The sequence below is a fragment of the Cercospora kikuchii genome, assembly GCF_019650295.1.
Source record: "Cercospora kikuchii DNA, contig_00001, whole genome shotgun sequence".
NCBI lineage: Eukaryota > Fungi > Ascomycota > Dothideomycetes > Mycosphaerellales > Mycosphaerellaceae > Cercospora > Cercospora kikuchii.
This window is the reverse complement of record NW_025408582.1, coordinates 3,576,409-3,598,825: the sequence shown is the minus strand read 5'-3', so window position 1 is coordinate 3,598,825 and position 22,417 is coordinate 3,576,409. Positions and strand designations below refer to the sequence as shown.

The window sequence follows — 22,417 nt, the reverse complement described above, 5'->3', positions numbered from 1 at the left end:
AAGCGCGCGCGCGATGGTAGTGCTCAAAGTCGCGACGAACTGCAGATGAACGTCTGGCGCCTCTCCCGGCGGCGTCAAGCAATGGTTCCCTGTGCTGTTCGTATCCCATTGAAACACAAATATTGGTGTGAGCTGTTGGTCAGTGGGTGTGAGGGAGAAGGATGTGTTGTTGACCAAGACCGAGTACCATTCCCTACTTCTAGCTCGATTGAGTGGTGACATGAGTGAGATCATGCCTGCCCTGAGAATGCACTGCAAGCAACAGCACGGAAAGGCTTCTGCGCGATCGTGTTTCCGCTCCACTCGGCTGCGGTCAGTCTGAACCCCCTCTTCACAGTATCCTTGCAATTGTTTTGTACATCGCGATCCCACTTTATACATCTTCATGACTCCTGCGATCTCCTTTGTGATCGGTCGAGAGGCATGATCATTGGTTGCCTGTTACGCATGTGTGCTGCCTTGAACGCTTCCTGAAGGATCGGCGAGCTGTCTGTTCGTATCGTTGTTCCTATGCCCATAAAGAATCTGTCGGAGTATCAGCATCGACTGCAGAGCCCACTCGCATGCCTCGCGTACCCAAATGTTGCTGCGGAGCCGACCATGTATTGTCCCAGTGTTCGCATCATGCCGTTTGGTCCTGGTCCGAATCTGATGATATTTGTTGCGCCGAAGATGAATCCGATGATGAGACCGACGGCTGGGCAATGCTGTCAACGAGACGCGCGTTGAAGCAGCAACGAGAACACATACTGCTACCCATCATGGCACCCATCTTCCATTTGTCGAAGGTCGAAGGACCCGCCATCCCACCTTTGACGCCATTAGCCATGTTGGGCTATACTTGGTGACCGAGACCAGACCTACCTGCTGCAGCTACTGGAGGCATATTGGGTTGCGATTCCTGCAATGGCGTTGGGAGGATGCACGATCACAGCTTCACAGCTTCGAGAAGTGTGTTTTGGCTGCGCTGCAACTCCGCACAGACGACGCCGCCGAGAGGGTCAAGCGCGCGCCGATCCTTTGGGAGTCCACGTGAAATAGTGGGCCCGACGACGCTAAGGACGGCTACCAACAGCAGGATATCACACGGGGACAACGACGTGTTGCGACGGCCAGCGTGAACGGACAACACGCGCGATCCATACCCGCTGCTGCAGCCTGCATTCTTGGGACTCTGGACGAGCACATGCAATAGCCGCCAGCGCCCTCTGGTTGGTCGGTGCTTTGGCGCCGCGACCGGCAGCCCGACTTCACACGCTTCATCTCCTGTGCGTGCAGACACCCGACAACGAATGCGTGCACGATTCTTCACCCGCCGCTGCTATCCATATCCATCACCGCCGCGCTCTCGAGTAACTGCGCTGCACCTTTCGTCGCCTCGCCGTCTCGACTGGCTGTGCTGCCCCCCTCCGCGGAGCCACACCTCACACGACATCCTCGCCGCACCGTCCTCCGACCCCAGTCTGGGCCACCGACCGAGACCTTCAACAGCCTCGCGACGACTGCATTGACTCGTAGTGCGCTCGCCGGCAAGTCGACCGAAAATCTATGCCGAGGAGGTCGCCGAGTCCCACCAGCCTCACCACCGCGTAACTACCTCCAATGACGGCCGTAGCTTCTTCGTTCCAGCCTGCGACTACCAAACTAGGATGGACTGAAGAGATCAGGATGTTTGGTCCCCGCAGAAACCTCTCTCGCCAGAACTCGAGCTCCAGCATAGCTTCGACCGCATCCTCCACATCCACCATATCTGCCACATCTACACAATCAAACGGCGCCGTACAGCCAGTATCAGATACAAACAATTGGGCCGCGCGAAAGAAACCTACGCGTGGACTGTGGCCGCCTGGCAAATCGGAGCCGGTGGCAGGGATATCGACAGCGAGACCTCAACCAGTGAGCGCGACCACTTCGGGCGCAACAGCATCGTCTGCTATATCGGCACTGCACGCACCACTGCTGCCATCACAACAAATGGCGAACGGTAGTGGGCAGGCAAATGGTGTCATGGCACGGGAGCAGGTGCAGCAGATGCCGCCTGCAATCCTGCACCTCTCTCCCATGAACGGCACTTTCGAGCGCAAGACTATCACTGTACCTTATGCGCCGGATTGTATGCGCATTGGTAGGCAGACCAACCAGAAGACTGTACCCTCGCCGGTAAATGGCTACTTCGACTCGAAAGTCTTGTCGCGACAGCATGCAGAAATCTACGCCGACAGACAAGGCCGCATCTTCATTCGCGATGTCAAATCGAGCAATGGCACATTCGTCAATGGCATGCGACTCAGTCAAGAGAACAAGGAGTCGGAGCCGCGTGAACTGCGAGAGCATGATGTCCTGGAACTCGGCATCGACATTGTCTCCGAAGATCAAAAGACGGTGGTCCATCATAAAGTTGCTGCCAAGGTCGAAAGTGCTGGAGTCTACCCGGATAACGGTGGCGCGCTGAATTTCGGTGACCTGGACCCCAGTGGTGGACAAGGCTTTCAGCAACAATTTGGTCGAAGAGGCAGTCAGGGATCTGTCAACTCTCGAGTGGCTGCGAACCCTGCGGTAAGCCAAGCTGCCATGGGCATGGGACTTGTCAATCAGCCGCAACACATGAGGAATTGGCTGAACCCAATCACAACCGAGCACATCGTTCGCAAGCTCAACGTAAGTAAACCTTGAGATGTGGCGCGTTTCATGAGACTAATATTCCCAGTATGAGATGAAACTTGCCATGCAGCAATCGCAAGAAATTGCGCGAGCAAGACAAGCTATCGAGAACATGCTTGGCGGCAAGCTCGAGGCTCCCGCCATGGAAAAGCCAAAGTCGAACTCCGAGAAGTCAAGGCCATCACCTACCAGATCGAAGCTCGACCTTAAGGCGCACTTTTCTGAACCACCGGCACCACCACCACAGGCGCCGCTTCCAGAAAAACCTGACGTTGCACGAGCACTTGCCGACCCATTGATTCAGCCGTTGCTGCGAAGGAGCGACACAGCCAGGCCATCATCTTCGAGTAGTTCGCCAACCCGGAACGATCATTCTAGCGACATTCTACGACTGTGCGAGGAGCTTAAATCGGCAAAGGGCGAGCTCAGCAACCAGAGCGAGCGCATGAAGACGCTTGAAAACGAACTTGCACAAGAACGCTTGGCACGTGAAAGCGCTGAGGAGAGGGCGCAGCGATTGGAGCAAGCTGATCGACGAGACTCACCCACCAACGACGGCCATCCCAGCGCAGATAATAGTCCAAGCACGTCTATAAGGCCAACGGATGTCATCAGTGATTCAGCACCTGAAGTGCAGATCCAGCTCGATCGCCTACGGACTCAGATGGATGAGATGAAGCAACAAATGGAAGCATACCGTCAGCGTGCCGAGAAGGCTGAGTCCGAGAGAGACGAGACCAAACAGACACTGGCAGAAATGGTCGAGGAGAAGCGGAGACAAAATGCTGAGCAGGCCAGCGAGAAGAGCTTTTCGTTGGCCAAAGCGCAAAATGCACCGGCAAAATCCTTGCCCCAACCTGATGGACTATCAGCTGAGTCCAATGGGCATATACTCCCGCCTGCGTCGCGCTCCAATCCGACTCCTAGCAATCTGCTCCAACGCGCTGGAGTTGAAGAAGGCCGACCTATCACACCCGAGCAAGCCAAGATGCTAACGCAATTCCTAGCACGAGAAGTGATCGGGTCAGATCCTTCCAATATTGGTGCTCGCGACATGGACAAAGCTTTACTCTATTACGGAGTGCCATATGGGAGTTTCGCAGCGGTTGTCATCGTCGGTTTTATTGCTATGAACTGGATAAATGGCTGGCCGAAGATTGAGCGATGAAGGCGAGACGTCTGAAATGAAGCCACACGCATTGATCGACAACATGCCACTGTCACCCACTGCCAACAATCGTGTAGTGACGGAGTCCGCGCCGGCCTCAACGAGGGCTACCGCCGCGATGAGTCAGTGCCGTGTCTCGGTCCTCGGTACTCTTGGATCGAAAAGGAGTCAAAGCTCGTACATGTTGCCAAGGATACCGCAGGCGTGTAACGCCTGGTCTATCCTTGCGTCGCGGGAGCTTTGGTTTGGGCCGAAAGAAGATCGTTGAGGTCTGAGCGGTGCTCATTTGCATTTCAGAGAGGAAGCAGAACGTACGACCTGCTCCCATAGTATTGCGTATACCGCCGTTACGCAACTGTGCGTTAAGCGCACACCGAGGCAGCACGCTATGTCGGCAACTGTGCATGTCGACGTTATCGAAAAAGAAGCTCTCCGGAGAGCAATTGCGTCCAGCTCTGAGAGTGCAGCAATGGGATGAAGAAGCACCGTTCAACAGAGAAACCATCACTACCAAACGCACTGCGGAGCTCTCGGCGCAGATGGTTAGGAACTCGTCAGCCTATTGAATTGAATTTGGAAGAGCCTGGTGCTGCCAGAGACCTTTTCTTGCTTCGACTACTTTCCTTGTTGGCGAGCGGTGATAGGACAGGGAGGAACAGGACCTTGTCACACGGGGAAATAAGGGACAACGACAAGAGGGATTACTAAAGCTGAATCGGCAGCTACAGGCTGACTGCTATCAATCAATTCGAGACCAGGAAAACACTCGTTGCGCATTTCCTTGGTGTTCACTTCCGGCGCTTCTTTAACATGGAAAATAAGGTGAAGTCTTTGTGGGAATTGGGATGGAACACGGCTGGAGAAACAAAAGAAGCTGCCCAGCAGCGAACGGACGGATGGGCACACCACAATCATTGCTTGGAGTTCTTTTCCTTTCCTTTGAACAAATTTGGTCTCCTAGCTTTGGATTTTTGGATTTTCGTGGAAGAAAGGCGCTTTTTCCTTAGCTTTCTTGCTTCTTCTGCTCTCTGTATATACACAATCATTAGCCACGGAGTACGGGCGTACTGGCACTGTACTATCGACTAAGGCAAAGTCGCCTGTGCGAATAAATGGAACTTCAACGACATGTTACTTTCAATGCTTTTCCTTCACGGCTGCTTTCAGCGTGGTACTTCCCGATGTACCTATGTTGTGGAAATGTAATCTGACTGGAAGGATTTCTCATCATGTGTGGCCTGCACGCTTCTCTCATGCAGAACTTCACTATTTTTGCCGTGATCAGTCCCAACAAGGTCCCTAGCCGATTGATTAATATAAGACAGATTTCTATCGGCTGAGATAGATGGCGGCTCTGATATACAACAACCTTGAATCTCCTCTCCAACTGCTGGATCAGCGCCAACATATTCAGTTACTTAGATGTATAGGTAATTCTGCAATTCTCATTCCTGATGAACATATATAGCACAATTTTCATTTGTCTCATTACAGGTGCATACATACTTTGTCTTTACCGGTACCCAGCATGGAAGCCGATTTTTTTTCGAGATCAGACGGAGAGCCCTCGCCCGTAATGCTTAGCGTTCTCTTCCTCGTGGGCCGTGTCTGCTATGCGTGGGTCGCAGTCTTCAAGCTGACCGGGCAGCAATCGATGTTGAATGGAACCTGTGCGCTGACGATGTCTGGTGGTAGCTGGGTCGGTGCCGACCGTCATGTACAACTTGTGTGTTGGCGGCTGAACTCCGGCACTTGAGCTGAGTGACTCGCGATCGCTGAGCGCAGCGAACCCAGAGAGCAGTCACTGGTCCACGCAGCATCTTGTCCCGTTTGTCGTCTTGATGTCGTCGCATCTGGGCGATGTCTACGTACGCGACAGCATTACGCGGCCGCGTGATGACGAGCGAGCGAAACGAATGTCCCGCCCACTTCGGGACCAAGCAACGCGCAGCCCCACCTCTATCGTCTTGCACGGAATGCATCACTTACAAGCGCAGCTCCTTCACCGCTGACTGTACTTCTCATGCAGCTGCCTAATCTGCTCGTTCACATTCGTTCCTGGCGCACCAGGCGGGTAGACTCCTGGCGGAGCCTGCCCCATCGCTGCGTTCGGGACCTGGCTGACTCCGTCGTAACTTTGTAGTTCCGCGCGCTTTCTCCTCTCCTTTTCTTCTTCACTGATCGCCTGTCCGGTAATGGGGTCGAATAGATCTGTGCGCTGAGACGCCAGCCGCTTCAAGTTGTTCGCAACATCCGCCGTGGACAGATTCGTGGTAGAAGAGCGCTGTTGGTTCTTGCCAAATTGTTCACGCCATCGCGGATCCAGCTGTTCGATACGCATGTGCTCGGCAATCTCGTCGTTGGGAATAGCCAGCTTGCAGTTCGGGCAGATGGAGGTATTCTGTAGCTGGTTTCGCTGTTGCGCTCGTGGGACATAATCGGTCCGAACACGTGTAGGTTGCGCTTGCGAAGCACGAATAGCTGCACGGGCATTCTCGCGTTCTTCGTTGAGCGAAGGCGCAGGAGGAGGTTGATACGCAGATCCTGGAGGTGGGGTTGGCTGGACTGGCGACGGCGCGTACCCCTGCGGATGTGGCACCTGTGCTGCGGGAAACTGCGGTTGCTGCCCGTAGATGGCAGAGTAGTCATTGAAGTCGGGCACTGCTTCCTCCAGTCTTCTGTTCGGGTCGATGCGCATATTTGCCTTTTCCTCCAGGCTGAGTGAGAGCATGTCGTTCAGCGACTTGGGCGGGGGCATATCTGCAGCTTCATCGCGCTCGTCGAAGGTGATGGTAGCAATGACACTAAAGTCATGCCAGTCGATTTGTGCAAAAGCGATACGATCCTTTTCGGCCTTTTCTTCCTTCTCCTCCCTCTGCTTCTCCTGGTACTTAACGTACTCTGCCCGCTTCTTCGCTCTCTCCAGTAAATTGAAGCGGTCGTCTACGTTCGCCTGCAGCTCCTCGATGCGCTTTTTCTCTGGCGCACCGCTGTCGACCGTCTCGCCTTCAATCAGGTCCTTATACTGGTCGACCAGGCGGCTGAAGTACATGTTTAGTGAGTGCTGAGGACGAAGAAAGTCAAATTGGTAGTTGCCAGCCTCGCGCTGACTGAGATGCGTCACCCAGCTCTTGCCATTCTTCGCCGCATACAGCGCGGTCAGCTTGACGATGTCCAAATCCTGAGCGCTGATGTTGGGCATGCGGGCGCTGAACTTGAACTCCTCCGGCGGCTTCGGCGCTCTCGACTCGCGACCTTGGAAGGTGACATCGGTTTTCGCAGCGGGCGCGCTGGCATCGAGACTTCGTCCGGCCTTGCACTCGGCAACGCGCCATTTGTAGTAGGGGTTGTACTCGTCTTCGGGCTCGAGAAAGTGGGTGATGTTGGTTCCAGCATTTTTTCGGCGGACATTGTCCTCGAAACTCTGGCCACTGCGCGCGACGTAGGCCGCTACCTTTTCGATCTTGTCTCTGACTCCGCGCGGCGGCAGCACGGTGCCCGCGGGCAGGCGCTTGAGAAAGTCATCCTGGCCTTCTGCTGCTGGCTGCTCGCCGTTAGTGGCAGCCATGCCGTCACGTCAGATCTGCCGCTTCCCTCAGATGTGCGAAGAGTATCACGAGCGGAGGTCCAGCACGTGAAGGCGGCAAGGATGGCGAGTACGGGCGCGGTGGGCGCGGTGGGCGGTGGCGGCGGTGATGGCGGTGATGCAAGTTAGTGCAGCACATGCAAGTGTCGCAAAACACGAGACAAGCTTCGTCGCGGAGCGGCACCAATCCCGCGTCCCTGTGCGACTCTTCACGAGGACGCTGCGCGCTAGCCTCGCATTGGCGGGCGCTAGCCCCTAGATTCCTCTGCAAGGTGAACTATTCGTGTGGGCGCAGAGAAGCTCATACGTGGTCAACAGCTGCCCCAATCCTCTCCTTTGCTCAGCCCATCACCACTTCTTCTCTTCTTTCGCCCCGGTTTCCGATTAATTCACTCTCTACCGTCTACCACAGGCGCATTGCGTCGGCCACCAGCACGACGCCCTTGAAACGCTGTCAGCCGCGCGTGTCAGGAAGGGACTCCGATCGGCGCATGGGGATCCCATCCTCACAGCCCTGAATTCTTGCACGTCCCATCACTACCACAACTACCACCGCCCGTCGGCCTGACACCCCGCCGTCGCTGCCATGGCTTCCAGGCCCAGCCAGACGAAGGTGCAGCAGAAGAAGAGCAATGGCGCCCTGCGCGCTGCCAACGGCGCCGCCGCGAAGGACTGGGTCCAGTCGAGTCCAAACAAGCCGCCGCATCCTCGATACGATTACACCTCACGTGGCGTGCAAGATCACAACATCCTGAACCTTAAGAGCAGCGATTGGGAAGTCTTGGGTGTGGTCACACTGATTGCGCTGTTCGTGCGACTCTTCCGCATCTACCAACCCTCGAGTGTCGTCTTCGATGAGGTGCACTTCGGAGGGTTCGCCAGCAAATATATCAAGGGGCGCTTCTTCATGGACGTGCACCCGCCTCTTGCGAAACTGTTGATCACGCTCGCCGGCTGGCTGGCGGGCTTCGATGGGAACTTCGACTTCAAGGATATTGGCAAAGACTACCTCGAGGCGAAGGTACCATACGTGGCTATGCGACTTCTGCCAGCTCTTCTCGGGGTTCTGGCTGTCCCCACCATGTTTCTCACGCTCAAAGCATCGGGCTGCAAGACGGTCACTGCTGCGCTGGGTGCGGGTCTGCTCACATTTGAGAACGGCTTCGTCACTCAATCTCGATTGATCCTCTTGGACTCTCCTCTTGTCATCTTCACCGCTTTGACCGGCTTATCGTGGGTTTCTTTCATCAACCAGCACGAACTCGGTCCCCGAAAGGCCTTCACCCCAAGTTGGTGGTTCTGGTTGGCAGCAACAGGACTGTGCTTGGGAGCGACTGCAAGTGTCAAGTGGGTCGGTCTCTTCACCATCGCCTGGGTGGGGTCTTTGACTGCTCTTCAACTCTGGGTCCTTCTCGGCGACACCAAGAATGTCACCCCGCGCCTCTGGTTCAAGCACTTCTTCGCACGCGTTTTCTGCTTGATCATCATCCCAGTCACCTTCTACATGGCCATGTTTGCAATTCACTTCGTCTGTCTCGTCAATCCAGGTGACGGTGACGGCTTCATGAGCAGCGAGTTCCAGTCTACGCTCAACTCCAAGGGAATGGCCGACGTACCAGCAGATGTTGCGTTCGGCTCTCGTATCAGTCTTCGACATCATAACACCCAGGGTGGTTACTTGCATTCGCATTCACACATGTATCCTGGCGGCAGTAAACAGCAACAGATTACACTTTACCCCCACAAGGACGAGAACAACGTCTTCCTCATCGAGAACCAGACTCAGCCCATCGACTGGGCCGCAGATCCGACCGGCAACACTTCAATCGCTGGTCCTCTTGCATGGGACAAACTGGAGCCAACTTACGTGAAGGACGGTAGCGTCCTCAAACTGTATCACGTCACCACTGACCGCCGCGTGCACTCTCACGATGTGCGACCTCCGATCACCGAGGCCGAATGGCAGAACGAGGTGTCGGCATATGGCTACGCGGGATTCGAAGGAGACGCCAACGATCTCTTCCGTGTTGAGATCGTCAAGTCCATGTCGGACGGCAAGGAGGCCAAGGAGCGAGTGAGGACCATCCAGACCAAGTTCAAGCTGGTCCACATCATGACTGGCTGCGTACTCTTCTCGCACAAGGTCAAGCTTCCAGACTGGGGTTTCGAGCAACAAGAGGTGACATGCGCGAAGGGTGGTACTCTGCCAAACTCGATTTGGTACATTGAATCTAACGTCCACCCTCAACTCAAGGAAGACGCCGAAAAGGTCAACTACCGCAACCCGGGCTTCTTTGGCAAGTTCTGGGAGCTGCAGAAGGTCATGTGGACAACCAATGCCGGTCTCGTTGAGTCTCACGCCTGGGACTCTCGTCCACCCTCATGGCCAACGCTCAAGCGCGGTATCAACTTCTGGGGTAAAGACCACCGCCAAATCTACCTCATCGGTAATCCTTTGATCTGGTGGTCAAGCACAGCCGCTATCGTAGTTTACATCCTCTTCAAGGGCTTGTCCGTCATCAGATGGCAGCGCAGCTGCAACGACTACCAAAACCTTACGTTCCGCCGCTTCGACTACGAATTGGGTACGACGGTTCTTGGCTGGGCCTTCCACTACTTCCCCTTCTTCCTCATGCAGCGTCAGCTGTTCTTGCACCACTACTTCCCAGCTCTTTATTTTGCCATCATTGCATTGGCCCAGATCTTCGACTTCAACTTCAGCCGGATTAGCATCGGCTCTTTGACCCTTAAGGATAAGCCTTTCATTGGTATCAGCGTGGCTGTCATCTACCTGGCGCTTTCCATTGTGGTCTTTTCCCTCTACGCACCGCTGAGCTATGGCAATCAGTGGACGAAGAGTGACTGCAAGCGCGTCAAGCTCTTTGATACCTGGGACTGGGACTGCAATACCTTCTACGATTCTGTAAGTTGACGTCAAATTCACGCAGCGCTTCACTTGACTGACTCGTCATCTAGTACGCCGACTACTCCCTTGCTGTACCATCGGCAGGAGGCGCTGCTCCAACAACTCAAGCTGCCCACGGACCCGCCCCACCAGTCGCCGACGACCCGCAAAAGGATGTGCATGTCACGCCTCAAGTGCAGGGTGAACCAGCGTACGTTGATGGCCAGGTAGAAGAAAAGGTCGAGTACCGCGACGAAGACGGCAACCTCCTCAGCGAGGAAGAAGTTGCTGCCCTCGAAGGTCAGGTCTCCTTCTCTACGCGCTACGAGACCCGCACACGACTCGTCGATGAAATGGGCCGCGAAGTCCACGATGGCCTCGTTGAAGCTCATGATGGCGTACCTCCAGCGAAGGCTGACGGCGTAGACCCAGAGACGCCATTGGGTCGCGAGGCGGGGAGTCCCGAGATTTCTACTCAGCAGGTCGAGGAAGATCTGAAAAAGGAGCAAAGCATCCAGGATGCCAAGGCCACACCTGAACCGGAAAGCGAGGTTGAGAAGAAGACCGCTGAGGCGAAGGATGAGCTTTGAGAGACCTCTCGACTACTTGAGTTTTTCGGCGTGGCATAGTGGAGTTGGCACAGAAAATGGAAAGGATATGACAGGGGATGTATGATACCACTACTACCGTCATCACGCACAACAGAGATTTCTTGAGTTTTTGATTATGACTGTTCTCAACCGGTATCAGGAAATTTGGGCATATTAGTATGGATGGGCTGAGGGCTGCATTTTGGCGAGAGCGAAGGCGAAAGGAATGTGTTATGCTGCAGTGGACTCTTTTCTTTGGAGGTTCGGTAGCAGACGGTCGTAGTAGGGGATCAGTGGCAACTAAAATTTGGAATTGCATGCATAATGTTGATTGTTCCTTGCCACGTCTCTTCAATCTTGCAAAGCAGCTTCGGAGTACGGACAGAAAATGCGCTGTGAGCGCGATATGTGACTGTTGTTGCGTTCCTGGTCATGGGCGGAATTTGGCACAAGAACACGCCTTCGAAATTCAGGCTTCGCGTTCGCTGGGTAAGATTATGCTTCAGTTCTGTTTCAGATGGCATCTCATTGCAACGGTTGTATGTACATATGAAAATGACGGGAGGAAGAGTTCGTTCCGTGAGGTTCTTCTTTGTCCGTTGTGACTAGCACTGTAAATGTACATCGCGGGTCCTTGCACCGTTTCTATGCTGCACTTTCCATACGTAGGGAGCGCGGTGTATTTACTCTTCTTCGGACTTCTTGTGGTGGTTGACTTCAGGGTTCCAGAAAAGAGTCTAGTTGAAAGTTGTCAGCTACGTCTCACCATTGTCTACTCGTCGCTGGTCCGTGTCTTGTGCCACTACACCGCTTGCGGAGAGCTTGAGTCCCTTCGCGATTCCGTTTCTCATATCGCGTACAACCTTTTGTAGAAGACTGTCTTTTGACATACCTTATCGCCATCACCCCAGAAGTAGTTCTTGGTCCTGATGTTCATGTATGGGTACTCAGTGCGCTCCTCGATTGGGGGTCCGTGGGCGACGTGCTCCCAATGCTCGGACCACAGGCGCCATGCATTGACGCCAGCAATCATGAGGGAGGGAATGACAACGCTGTGCAGGTTAGAGAACCGCCGGGCTATGGAGGGAGGTAGATGCGTACTAGATGGAGAGCTTGCGCCAGAGGTCTATGTTGATGAAAGCGGTTAGCAAACCATTTGGAAGGGTGCGAGATCACAGGCTCTAGTAGGTATGCTGCTGCTGCTGCTGCTGCGGCCCCTTCAGGTATTTTCTCTCGAGTAACGTCCTCTTCTCAGGCTGTTGTCGTGCGCGCGGCGCGCTCGCCTTCTGTCCGCCTCCTTTCAACTCCTCACGATCCTCCCAAGCTCCAACAGCAGCAGCACCCACTCCGATTGCCCGCCCTCTGGAGAAGCAAAGCCAACGTACCAGAAGTAGCAGCGGCGTGCTCCTTGACGGCCGCTCGTTCGCGGTTGAAGGCATTGTCCGCCGGACCCTGCAGTCCGCTTTGCAGTCTCTTTTGCGTGATACGGCGCACGGCCGGGGCGAAGGTGCGAGTCGCGCGAAGTCCGAGCATGGTGTGTGTGAGCCTAGAGGGGAGATGTTCGGTGTTGTCGTGTCTCAATGGCTGTGTGTAGTGCATCACGAAGCAAGTGCGGATGCTTGCGGGTCTTTCCGCTTCTTCCCGGTCGTGTCACGGGACGCTGGATTTTGGGACTACGTCAGTCGACTGACCTTCAACTCGACATCCAGATGCAAGACAAAGACATGATCGACATCTGACTTGAGGATTTCTCGCTCTGCTTGCTCTCTGAGTGAAAAGCTGATGACCAAGATGCAGCCGTGATACCATCTCGTACACGTGCGTAGAGCCGGTGCCACAACATGACTACCACGCCGGCCAATTCTTCGTCAATACTTTACTGAGCAAAGCTGCTCAGATCTGCTGCACTTGCCACAACCTCAACATCATGTCGGCACTAAACCAGCAGATCAACTGGACGATCACCATGGCTGACAATCTCGAGCAAGTCAAGAAGCGTGGCAAAATCAAGCCGTTGATGAAGCACAGGCATTACGAGAACGAAGACCAAGTATCGTCCAAGCAGGACCAGAAAGACACCACTCCAAAAGTCTGGACGACCCTGCCTGTCTATCTTCCGGACGAGATCATCATTCAAATCGTCGAATACGTCTCTCGCTTTCGCTCCTCCCAACTCACACTTGCCTCTTGCTGTCGTCTCTCCCGCCAGTGGTACTCGGCCTCCGTACCCTACCTTTATGCGATCCCTTACGTTACGGGCAAGAACTTCGATGCTTTTGTCCGCGCTATTTGTCCCTCCATCAACCTCCACGTTCGCAAAAGTCCTCTGGCGGAATTCGTGAAAGTCCTCAACATGTCGCACCTGGTCCATTCCGGGAGCAAGGCCACAACCGCTCGACTCTTAGGTCGCACAAAGGGGAACTTGGAAGAGTTTGTTGCGCCCCAAGCCAGTTTTGGAACGAATTGCTTCCCTGCACTGGGCAAAAGCCGGAATTTGAAGGTTCTGGATTTGAGTCTTGTGAGCGAGAGCCCACCTCTGATGGACCTCTTCAAGACGATTGGGCATCTGGTCAGACTTTCGCATCTACGGCTACCACGCAGCGCGGGGTTCAGTCAGGGCTTTCACGCAGAAGCGATGACATGGCCGCCAAATTTGGAAGATCTCTGCCTGAGCGGCGGCATAGATGTGCATTTCCTGCAAGGTGTTGTATCTTTCCCCGAGACTTTGCGAAGTCTCACGGTCGAGCATTGCCCCATGGCAAAGACAGGCGCGATCTTGCACCTGTTGAGGACGGCTGTGCGGCCACTGCCAAATTTGGAAGTTTTGAGATTATCGAATCTGCCTAGATTGATGGGGAACTCACTGGACGATGTCTTGGTTGTTCTGCCTGGACTGACGAAGCTGAGTATCAGTGTAGATTACATCACTCCGCAGGTGTTCGATTTGGGCGCGAATCGAGGGCCTGAGATGCCAGAGATTTGGTTACCTCCCGGTCCGAGGCATGGAGCAGATCCGCATTGCCAACTGAGGACTCTTGAACTAACGAACTCGGGAAATCCAGGCGTCGAAGACAAGATCACGCCGATCGATGTGTTGATTGCGGTGGAGGATGGCTCGTTACCAAAGCTGAGGCAGGTCAGAGTTGCGAAGAGTTTATTTTGGCAGTCTGGATCGAATGCAGATGAGACTGCGGCCTTAAGCGACGCCTTGCAGGACGCTGCAGTGAAGGCTGGCGTTATCGAGGAGATGGAAAGCGGCGTCTGGACGTTTGATGGCTGAAGACTGGCGGGCAGGTGCTGAACACCGAGAACCCCTCTATCTCCTCACGAAGTGCAGGAAGGCCGCTCGGCCCCCTCTTGTGATTATGTCGAAATTTTCACCTCAGGCTGTGGAAGAAAAGCCCCTGCCCGACGTTGGGCAGCGAACAGCTTCTATGCGGGCTGTGCGCATCTAAGGTTATGAACGAGCTGGCCCGCTCGTCTCGTGCCCGCCAGCTCAGGAAATATCTTCAATGTTCATGGCTGCGGGAGACAGCACTCATGATTCCAACGAGCCATCAAGACATGAACCATTGTCCGTCTCAGACTTGCAAGCGATCTCAGAGGATGCCAGTTTCGAAAAGCGAGCAATGTGATGCGACTCAAATTTCGAGAACCAGAACGCTGCGAGGCATCTCACACAATGCTACCCAGACGTGTATTGCAGCTATTGTTGCAAGCGACAACAGCCTAGGGCATGGAGAGCACATGGTAGAGAGCTAGCCTAGCTAATGAGAACCACAGTACTTTGCATAAGGTACCTCGGCTTCCCTTCCTCCGGTGGCATGCTTTGTGGTATGCAAGGTGTAGCTACGCAGATCCACTCTGCGCTTGGCCAATCAATAGCTAGCTATGATAGAACAACAGAGGCGAACATTTCAACGTCACTTCCAAACTGCGTGAGCTCTAGGACGCATTTGATACTGTACACACAGAGCGTCGTCTTGGTGACTGTCTTACAAAATGTACAAGCGAGCAGCAAGATCCATTCTGGGCAGTGGACGCAACCAATCTGCGAGGACCCTATTGCAAAGATGTGATGCATTGCGAACAGCTCCTGCGACCACGATAACGACGACAAGTGGCGGAACGACCATCCGATCCTTCATGGAGTCGGCTTCAGATTGGCCATTAGCGAGCGAGAAGCAGCTGGAAGAATCACAACAACAGCAAAGATACCAGTCAGGCCAGATATACCACCGGCACAACGACCCTGCGATTTCGGAGCAGTATCCTAGGCCACCTCAGCGGCAGAAGCAGAAAGTCCGACATGATGGGCCATTATATAACACACGTCAGGCACCGCTGTCTTCTTCGCCACCTGCCTCCTCGAATTCAAGTCCTGACCCAGATTTCTCTTCCGCGACAACGACCGCCGCCTCAACAATGTCGTCCAATACGACCAAGAAATATCCTGACGCGTCGGAAATTCATGCCTTGTTCTCCAATCTCAGCACCCAACCAGAGACGTTCTTTGAACGAGTAGCGCATGATGTCGACTGGACTGTCATGGGAACGCATCCCCTCGCTGGAAGGTACAATTCACTTTCCGATCTCCAAGCCGCGACGTTTGCGCGTCTAGGCAAAATAATGAAGGAGCCCGGGATCCGATTAAAGCCGAGGAATGTGATCGGTGGCGGAGAGCAGGAGTGGTGCACAGTCGAGCTGGTTGTCAACGGGGTCTGCGAGAACGGTAAGCCGTACCTTCAGTGTCGTCGGTTGAAGAAGGGGCTGATATGTTGTTACAGGTCTCGCGTTTGATAACTGTTACGCGTGGTGCTGTCGATTTGATGAGAGCGGAGTGATTGTGGAGGTGAGGGCTTATTTGGACAGTTGGCTAGTGAGGGAGGCCATCGTGCAGAACGAAGTTCCGAGCCATAGGGCAGACGTTCCACGGATCGATGCGTTGTGAGAGCATCCGCGGCTCTCTGCTCAAGTTAGGAGGATTTCATAGCCATCTTTTGGAATGCGGACTGGTTCTTCATCGAAGCCCCACTTTCTGCGTATCACTTCGAAGACAATAAGGCCAGCAGCTGTCGATGGTGTCTGTCTTATGGTATTTGATACGAAGTGCCGAAACAACCACTGACGAAGCCCACCGTCCCTACGTGCCAGTGCCAAGACGTGTCGCATGGTCTTGCGGTAGGCGGCGGCATACAGTTTCAGAGTGCGAATCTTCTTGTGCTCGGGAGCTGTATGTGTGTGTTGGTCAATCCATTCCAGCCTGCCGTAGTGTATCTCCTGAATCCGACTTAAAGGATGTTGTATGAAAGCTTGCGCCACGGAAGCTGCGACCCCAGCAAGAAGGAGAAAGGTAGGTTCCACCATATAGTGTGGTCGAATCTCAGGTCGGCTTGATGAGCTTTGTGACCTCTGCACAGAGATCGATTCGCGCTGCAAATCTGATAATTGTGTCCAGCTTCCATAGTATCGACTGACAAATCCATAGAACGCCTGGCTTTTTACTGTTTCGAACGTGGCGAAGAAGATGCCGGCTCCTAGAGAGTCGCGCAAGAGGGAGAGCGTCCATCCAGCGAAAACACCTCTCGCGCCAATCTCCTGAGTTTTGCGCAAACCGTAGTGCCACATGTTGCGGTATTTGCCCTCAATCATGTCTGTGCTCTGGAAACGAACCTGGAGAGCATCTAGTGGTGCAGCTATAACGCTTTGTACGGTGCCAGCCAAGAACCCGGCAGTGAAGCATGTTCCGAACGAGGGCGGAGGGAAGACCCGCTTCGAGGACAGAGAATTTGGCTGATGCAGGGTGCTTATGATTTGGAGATAGGCCGTGTAAAGCACTGTGCCAACAGCGGTATTCGCGAGAAGGGGCGGAAGGACTTGGTTTGGCAGGAAAGCCCAGCCCTGCTGTTGAACGGCCGTGAAGAGCAGTGCCGGTGAAGTCATTCGCCATGACCATGCCTGGCCAGCCTTTACGTTTGGGTTGATGGCCCTAGCATAGCCCTAGAGTTGGTTCAATACGATGCGAATATCTAGAGTTCGAGAAATCATACCATGTAACTAGGCTTCTGTCAGCTAAGAATACAGCGAAAACGACCACAACGGCTCACTCTATCCTGGGTCTGAAGAAAGCCTTTATGGGAGCTCGGAAGTAGAAAGTGAGCATCCGGGCGCTCAACGCGCGCATCGTAGCAGCTGTAAAGCCAGTACCTGCATGCTCCTTGCGTTTCTTTTTCGTCGCTTCGACCTGCATGGTCGTTGGCAGGAATCCGCCTTCGCGAAGACGAGCGTCAAGTCCGCCATTACGGGCAGCGTCGCTCATGTCATACAAAGATGTAGCTAGATGTTATGATTGCATCTTATGACCAGTCTGATATGCAGGTGTGCCACGTGGAGGCGATACAAGAAGAATGAGCCCCGGCTCTGCAGGTATCAGAAATCGCGGTGGGCTTCAGGAATATCAGTAGAGACTGTGCAGCTGATGTGGAGCTCGCTGGTAATGCGAGAAGCATGTCAAGCAGGAGTTGTGCAGCGTCAAGTGAACTGATAGCCGTCAGTCGCCAAGCTGTCACCTCCGCGCAGCTTCGCCAGGCATCCAATCGCACCTGCCACTCTGCGGCTCGAGCTTCCACATCGCGACTTTGACGCGCAACGAACGTGAACTCGCTGTTCGTCGTCGCTTGCACCACCGCGCATCCGCACCAACCTCTCCTCACCGCTGTCCGGCTCGTCACCAATCCATCATCAGCGGCATCACCACCCCAGGACCGCGAAGATGGCCGACGAAGTCAGCATCGACAAGGCGCAGTTCCACAATCGGCTGTCGTCGCTGATTACTGCCTGGAAGAACGACAAACGCAGTGGCAACAATGTCTACGGTGATGTCGGCAGCATCGTTGTGTGCATGGGCAAGAGCGATGAGGCGGCCGGATTTCACAAGGCGAACGGGTTGCAGTTCTGGCTGCTGGGATATGAGTTCCCAGCTACGCTCTTCCTAATTACCCTCGAGGCCATGTACATCGTCACTACGAAGAAGAAGGCGGCATACCTTGAGGTGCTGAAGGACGGCAAGACACCGGTCGAGATCATCGTGCGGGGCAAGGATGCCGAAGAGAACGCGAAGCAGTTCGAGAAGATCAACGAGACCATCAAATCTGCGGGCAAGAAGGTCGGCACATTGCCAAAAGAGCAGTCAGGCGGCCCTTTCGTCACGGAGTGGAAGAGCGCATTCAGCGAGATTGGCAAGGATGTGGAAGAGTACGACATCAGCACGGCCTTGTCCACAGCAATGGCCATCAAGGATGAGAATGAATTGCGATCGATCAGGAATGCGTCCAGTGCTTCGGCCTACCTCATGCGAGAGTACTTTGTCGAGACCATGTCTGACATCTTGGACAAGGAGAAGAAGATTACACACAAGGCATTTGCAAACAAAGTGTCGAACAAGCTCGATGATGACAAGTTCTTCCGAGCCATGAAGGGCGTGGGCAAGTTCGACTCGCAGCAGCTGGACTGGAGCATTTCGCCGACAGTGCAGAGTGGTGGCAACTTTGACCTGAAGCTGCAGGCCGAGCCGGACGACAACAACTTGCACCAGCCTGGTGTCATTCTCTCGGCCTTCGGGCTACGATACCAGACTTATGCTTCTCAGCTGGCTCGTACATACCTCGTGGAACCAAACAAGACGCAGGAGAGTATGTACAAGCTCCTTCTGAGTGTACATGAGACAGTCATCAAGGAGTTGCGCGACGGTGTACTTGCGAAAGACGTCTACCAAAAGGCCGTCGCCGTTATCAAGGCCAAGAAGCCGGAACTCGTGGAGAACTTTGTCAAGAGTGTTGGCTCTGGTATCGGCATCGAGGCCAAGGATCCAACTCTGAGCCTCAACGGGAAGAACGTTCGCCAGCTTAAGGACGGCATGACATTTTCCATCACCACGGGCTTCTCCAATCTTGAGAACCCCAGCGCGAAAGACAAAAAGCGCGAGGGCACATACTCTCTTCTCCTCAGCGACACAGTGCGTATCACGAGTGGTGGTGAGGCGTACTGCTTCACAAAAGATGCACCACGTGACATGGAGAGCGCTTCTTTCTTCTTCAACGATGAAGAGGAGGAAGAGAAGAAGCCAAAGCCGAAGAAGGACTCCCGCGTTGGAGCTGTGGCATCCTCGAACATCACCAAGACGCGTCTGAGAGCGCAAGGTGGAAGTACACAGAATGAAGAGAAGGAAGCTGCGCGGAGAGAGCATCAGAAGGAACTCCACACCAAGAAACAACAGGAGGGTCTCGAGATGTATCAGAAAGGACACGGAAACTTGAATGGCGTGCAAGAAAAGAAGTTCAAGCGTTTCGAATCGTATAAGCGCGTGGAGTCCTTGCCGCCTCGCGTCAAGGATCTCACGATCCTGGTCGACGCGAAGAACTACTCCATCATTCTTCCGATCATGGGTCGCCCGGTCCCTTTCCACATCAACACAATCAAGAATGCCACTACCAGTACCGAAGGCGGCTTCACATACCTGCGCATCAACTTCCTGTCGCCAGGACAAGGTGTAGGCAGGAAAGATGATCAGCCTTTCGAGGACCCGACTGCACAATTTATTCGTTCCCTTACATTCCGGAATAAGGATGCGGACCGCATGGAAGACGTGCGAGAGCAGCTGACAGAAATGAAGAAAGCGTCTGTCCGCAAGGAGCAGGAGAAGAAGGACATGGAAGACGTAGTGGAGCAAGACAAGCTCGTGGAGATCCGCAACCGTCGCCCATTCCGCCTGGACAACATTTATATGCGACCCGCTATGGAGAGCAAGCGCATTGGTGGCGCTGTCGAGATCCATCAAAACGGTCTACGTTACAACCATCTTGGAAACCAGAAGATCGACATACTCTTCTCGAACGTCAAGCACCTCTTCTTCCAGCCGTGTGCCGGCGAGCTGATCGTTATCATTCACGTTCATCTCATCAATCCCATAATCATTGGAAAGAGAAAGACGAAAGATGTGCAATTCTACCGCGAAGCTACTGAAATGCAGTTCGACGAGACGGGAAACCGCAAGCGCAAGCATCGTTATGGTGACGAGGAAGAATTTGAAGCCGAGCAAGAGGAGAAGCGACGACGGGCTGCGCTCGACAAGGAGTTCAAGCAGTTTGCTGAAAAGATTGCGGACGCCGGGAAGGGTGAAGGCATCTCGGTCGACATGCCTTTCCGTGATCTGGGCTTCAATGGTGTGCCCAGCAGATCGTCTGTCATGATTCAGCCTACCACCGACTGCTTGGTGCAGCTGACCGAGCCACCTTTCATGGTCATCACACTCACAGATATCGAGGTGGTACATTTGGAGCGTGTTCAGTTCGGCCTGAAGCAGTTCGATATGGTGGTTGTCTTCAAGGACTTCACGCGACCTCCTGCCCACATCAACACCATTCCAGTCGAGGCGCTTGATGGTGTCCGCGACTGGCTCGATTCAGTCGACATACCCTTCAGCGAAGGCCCCCTCAACCTGAACTGGGCCACCATCATGAAGACGGTCATTCAAGACCCCCATACATTCTTCGCTGACGGCGGCTGGAGTTTTCTGGGTACAGAGTCTGATGACGAGGGCTCCGACGAGGAGGAGGAAGAGTCTGCTTTTGAGGCGTCCTCAGAGGATCTTGCTTCTGAATCTAGCGAGGACGAATCGGATTTCGACGATGATGCCAGCGCTGAGGCTAGCGATGAGGATGTTAGTGACGACGAAGAAGGAGAGGACTGGGATGAAATGGAGAAGAAGGCCGCCAAGAAGGATCGCGAAGGCGGTCTCGAGGATGAAGACAGCAGGAAGAAGACTAAACCAAAGAAGCGATAGAGCAGGATTGTAATGATATGTGGTGAATGGCATTGCTTTGGTTGCTTCACAGGGATGGATCACAAAGAATAGCGGGCGTTACGTAAGGCTCGATGCTTTCCTAGTATTATGTCCATGAAATAGCATCAGAACGGATTCATCAGTTGGTATGATCATCAGTACAATGGCCAAATGTATGAGTTTCAGCTCGTGGTTGAAGCTTCTTCGTTCGTTGTTGGTCTGATTGAGCACTGGTGGTAAGTGACCCCGCTGAAGCCAGTCCATCTCCGAAGCTTCCATCCACTTTCTGCTACTCTCGTGCCGACCGTCAATGGCATCCACCACGACAAAGCTGCGACCTCTTGTCAGCAGCTTCACGACTCGCACCACAAGATGTAGCGCTCCAGCCAGCCTGCCTCAATGGCAGCAGCGACACCAGACACGACAAAGACGAGCCTATCAAACCCACTCCATCCCACAAGTCACCAATAGCGGCATCCCCAACTTCGCCTTCGCCTTCGACATCGACGGCGTCCTCCTCCGCGAATCCGCTCCCCTTCCCGGCGCCGCTGCAGCTCTCTCTTATCTCCAATCTGAGAAGATCCCGTTCATTCTCCTCACCAATGGTGGCGGCCGCACCGAAGCAGCCCGCATCGCAGACGTCGCAAAGAAGCTCGATCTTGCAGGACTAGATGAGAGTCTGATTGTACAATCCCACACTCCCTTCCGTGAACTGAGCCAACTCTACGACAAGACTGTCCTTGTCGTCGGAGGAGAGCGAGATAATTGTCAGCGTGTCGCGGAGACTTACGGGTTCAAACATGCTGTGACGCCTGGGGATTTGGTTGCTGCATACCCGGAGATATGGCCTTTCAATCGGCCGTTTCAAGAATACTATAAAACTTTCGCCAGGCCGCTGCCTATACCATTGTACAGTCCGACGGGAAATCCGATCTTAGAAGAAGGCAAGAGCTTGAAGATCGATGCGGTGTTTGTGTATAATGATCCGAGAGATTGGGGGCTGGATGCGAGTGTCATCTTGGACTGTCTACTGAGTGAAAGAGGATTCTTGGGCACGGTTTCGGGTAAAAATGGAAATGAGAAGTTGTCGAATCGCGGGTACTTGCAGGATGGTCAGCCGAAAGTGTGGTTTTCGAATCCAGATCTTTGGTGGGCGGCTGGGTACCACCTTTCGAGACTAGGGCAAGGTGGATTTCAAGCGGCCTTTAAAGGTTTGTGGGATACTGTGACAGATGGCGCGGATCTGAGCGGGCAGACAGAAACGATTGGCAAGCCGAATCAGGGCACATATGAGTATGCGGAGAGGCAGTTGTTAAGAGCGAGAAGGGGATTGTTCGGGAGTAAGGTGAGCGGTCTGAGAGATCCGTTGAAGAGGGTGTATATGATTGGGGACAATCCGGAGAGTGATATCGCTGGGGCGAACAACTATCGCAGTCCGTATAGCAGTGAGTGGAGGAGTATTTTGGTCAAGACGGGAGTCTGGAGAGAGGGGACAACGCCGACACACACGCCACATATCGTGCAAAACAATGTGTTGGATGCTGTGAGATGGGCTGTAGAGGATGCGAAGGCGAATGGTGCCACAATATAGCTAGATGAGTGAGGACGTGTTCTATAGGTTCATGCTAGATATAGAGGTAGATAGTACGGGCATCGCAATGCTGAT

At 54.0% G+C, this 22,417-nt stretch overlaps 10 protein-coding genes across 10 annotated transcripts; 6 read left to right on the top strand and 4 right to left on the bottom strand.

Moving 5' to 3' along the window:
- Positions 1 to 383: 383 nt before the first annotated feature.
- CKM354_000138300 (uncharacterized protein) lies at positions 384 to 886 on the bottom strand (the record flags this gene model as incomplete). Its single annotated transcript, XM_044796507.1, has 4 exons — positions 384 to 525; positions 577 to 697; positions 751 to 810; positions 865 to 886. 4 exons carry the CDS (start codon positions 884 to 886, stop codon positions 384 to 386), a joined length of 345 nt encoding a protein of 114 aa, XP_044652442.1.
- Positions 887 to 1,602: 716 nt separating this feature from the next.
- On the top strand, positions 1,603 to 3,829 carry CKM354_000138200 (uncharacterized protein; the record flags this gene model as incomplete). The annotated part of the gene is made up of 2 exons (XM_044796506.1): positions 1,603 to 2,658; positions 2,708 to 3,829. 2 exons carry the CDS (start codon positions 1,603 to 1,605, stop codon positions 3,827 to 3,829), a joined length of 2,178 nt encoding a protein of 725 aa, XP_044652441.1.
- A 2,002-nt stretch (positions 3,830 to 5,831) lies between these two features.
- CKM354_000138100 (uncharacterized protein) lies at positions 5,832 to 7,397 on the bottom strand (the record flags this gene model as incomplete). The annotated part of the gene is made up of 1 exon (XM_044796505.1): positions 5,832 to 7,397. The coding sequence occupies one exon, from the start codon at positions 7,395 to 7,397 to the stop codon at positions 5,832 to 5,834; it is 1,566 nt and encodes a 521-aa protein (XP_044652440.1).
- A 604-nt stretch (positions 7,398 to 8,001) lies between these two features.
- CKM354_000138000 (uncharacterized protein) lies at positions 8,002 to 10,910 on the top strand (the record flags this gene model as incomplete). The annotated part of the gene is made up of 2 exons (XM_044796504.1): positions 8,002 to 10,338; positions 10,392 to 10,910. 2 exons carry the CDS (start codon positions 8,002 to 8,004, stop codon positions 10,908 to 10,910), a joined length of 2,856 nt encoding a protein of 951 aa, XP_044652439.1.
- Positions 10,911 to 11,593: 683 nt separating this feature from the next.
- CKM354_000137900 (cytochrome c oxidase subunit VIa) lies at positions 11,594 to 12,443 on the bottom strand (the record flags this gene model as incomplete). The annotated part of the gene is made up of 4 exons (XM_044796503.1): positions 11,594 to 11,647; positions 11,803 to 11,962; positions 12,012 to 12,036; positions 12,296 to 12,443. The coding sequence occupies 4 exons, from the start codon at positions 12,441 to 12,443 to the stop codon at positions 11,594 to 11,596; spliced, it is 387 nt and encodes a 128-aa protein (XP_044652438.1).
- Positions 12,444 to 12,837: 394 nt separating this feature from the next.
- Positions 12,838 to 14,190, top strand: CKM354_000137800 (uncharacterized protein; the record flags this gene model as incomplete). The annotated part of the gene is made up of 1 exon (XM_044796502.1): positions 12,838 to 14,190. The coding sequence occupies one exon, from the start codon at positions 12,838 to 12,840 to the stop codon at positions 14,188 to 14,190; it is 1,353 nt and encodes a 450-aa protein (XP_044652437.1).
- A 1,145-nt stretch (positions 14,191 to 15,335) lies between these two features.
- On the top strand, positions 15,336 to 15,861 carry CKM354_000137700 (uncharacterized protein; the record flags this gene model as incomplete). The annotated part of the gene is made up of 2 exons (XM_044796501.1): positions 15,336 to 15,642; positions 15,698 to 15,861. 2 exons carry the CDS (start codon positions 15,336 to 15,338, stop codon positions 15,859 to 15,861), a joined length of 471 nt encoding a protein of 156 aa, XP_044652436.1.
- A 20-nt stretch (positions 15,862 to 15,881) lies between these two features.
- On the bottom strand, positions 15,882 to 17,229 carry CKM354_000137600 (uncharacterized protein; the record flags this gene model as incomplete). Its single annotated transcript, XM_044796500.1, has 2 exons — positions 15,882 to 16,899; positions 17,018 to 17,229. The coding sequence occupies 2 exons, from the start codon at positions 17,227 to 17,229 to the stop codon at positions 15,882 to 15,884; spliced, it is 1,230 nt and encodes a 409-aa protein (XP_044652435.1).
- A 453-nt stretch (positions 17,230 to 17,682) lies between these two features.
- On the top strand, positions 17,683 to 20,751 carry CKM354_000137500 (chromatin-remodeling protein SPT16; the record flags this gene model as incomplete). The annotated part of the gene is made up of 1 exon (XM_044796499.1): positions 17,683 to 20,751. The coding sequence occupies one exon, from the start codon at positions 17,683 to 17,685 to the stop codon at positions 20,749 to 20,751; it is 3,069 nt and encodes a 1,022-aa protein (XP_044652434.1).
- Positions 20,752 to 21,061: 310 nt separating this feature from the next.
- Positions 21,062 to 22,342, top strand: CKM354_000137400 (uncharacterized protein; the record flags this gene model as incomplete). Its single annotated transcript, XM_044796498.1, has 1 exon — positions 21,062 to 22,342. The coding sequence occupies one exon, from the start codon at positions 21,062 to 21,064 to the stop codon at positions 22,340 to 22,342; it is 1,281 nt and encodes a 426-aa protein (XP_044652433.1).
- Between the last annotated feature and the right edge of the window lie 75 nt (positions 22,343 to 22,417).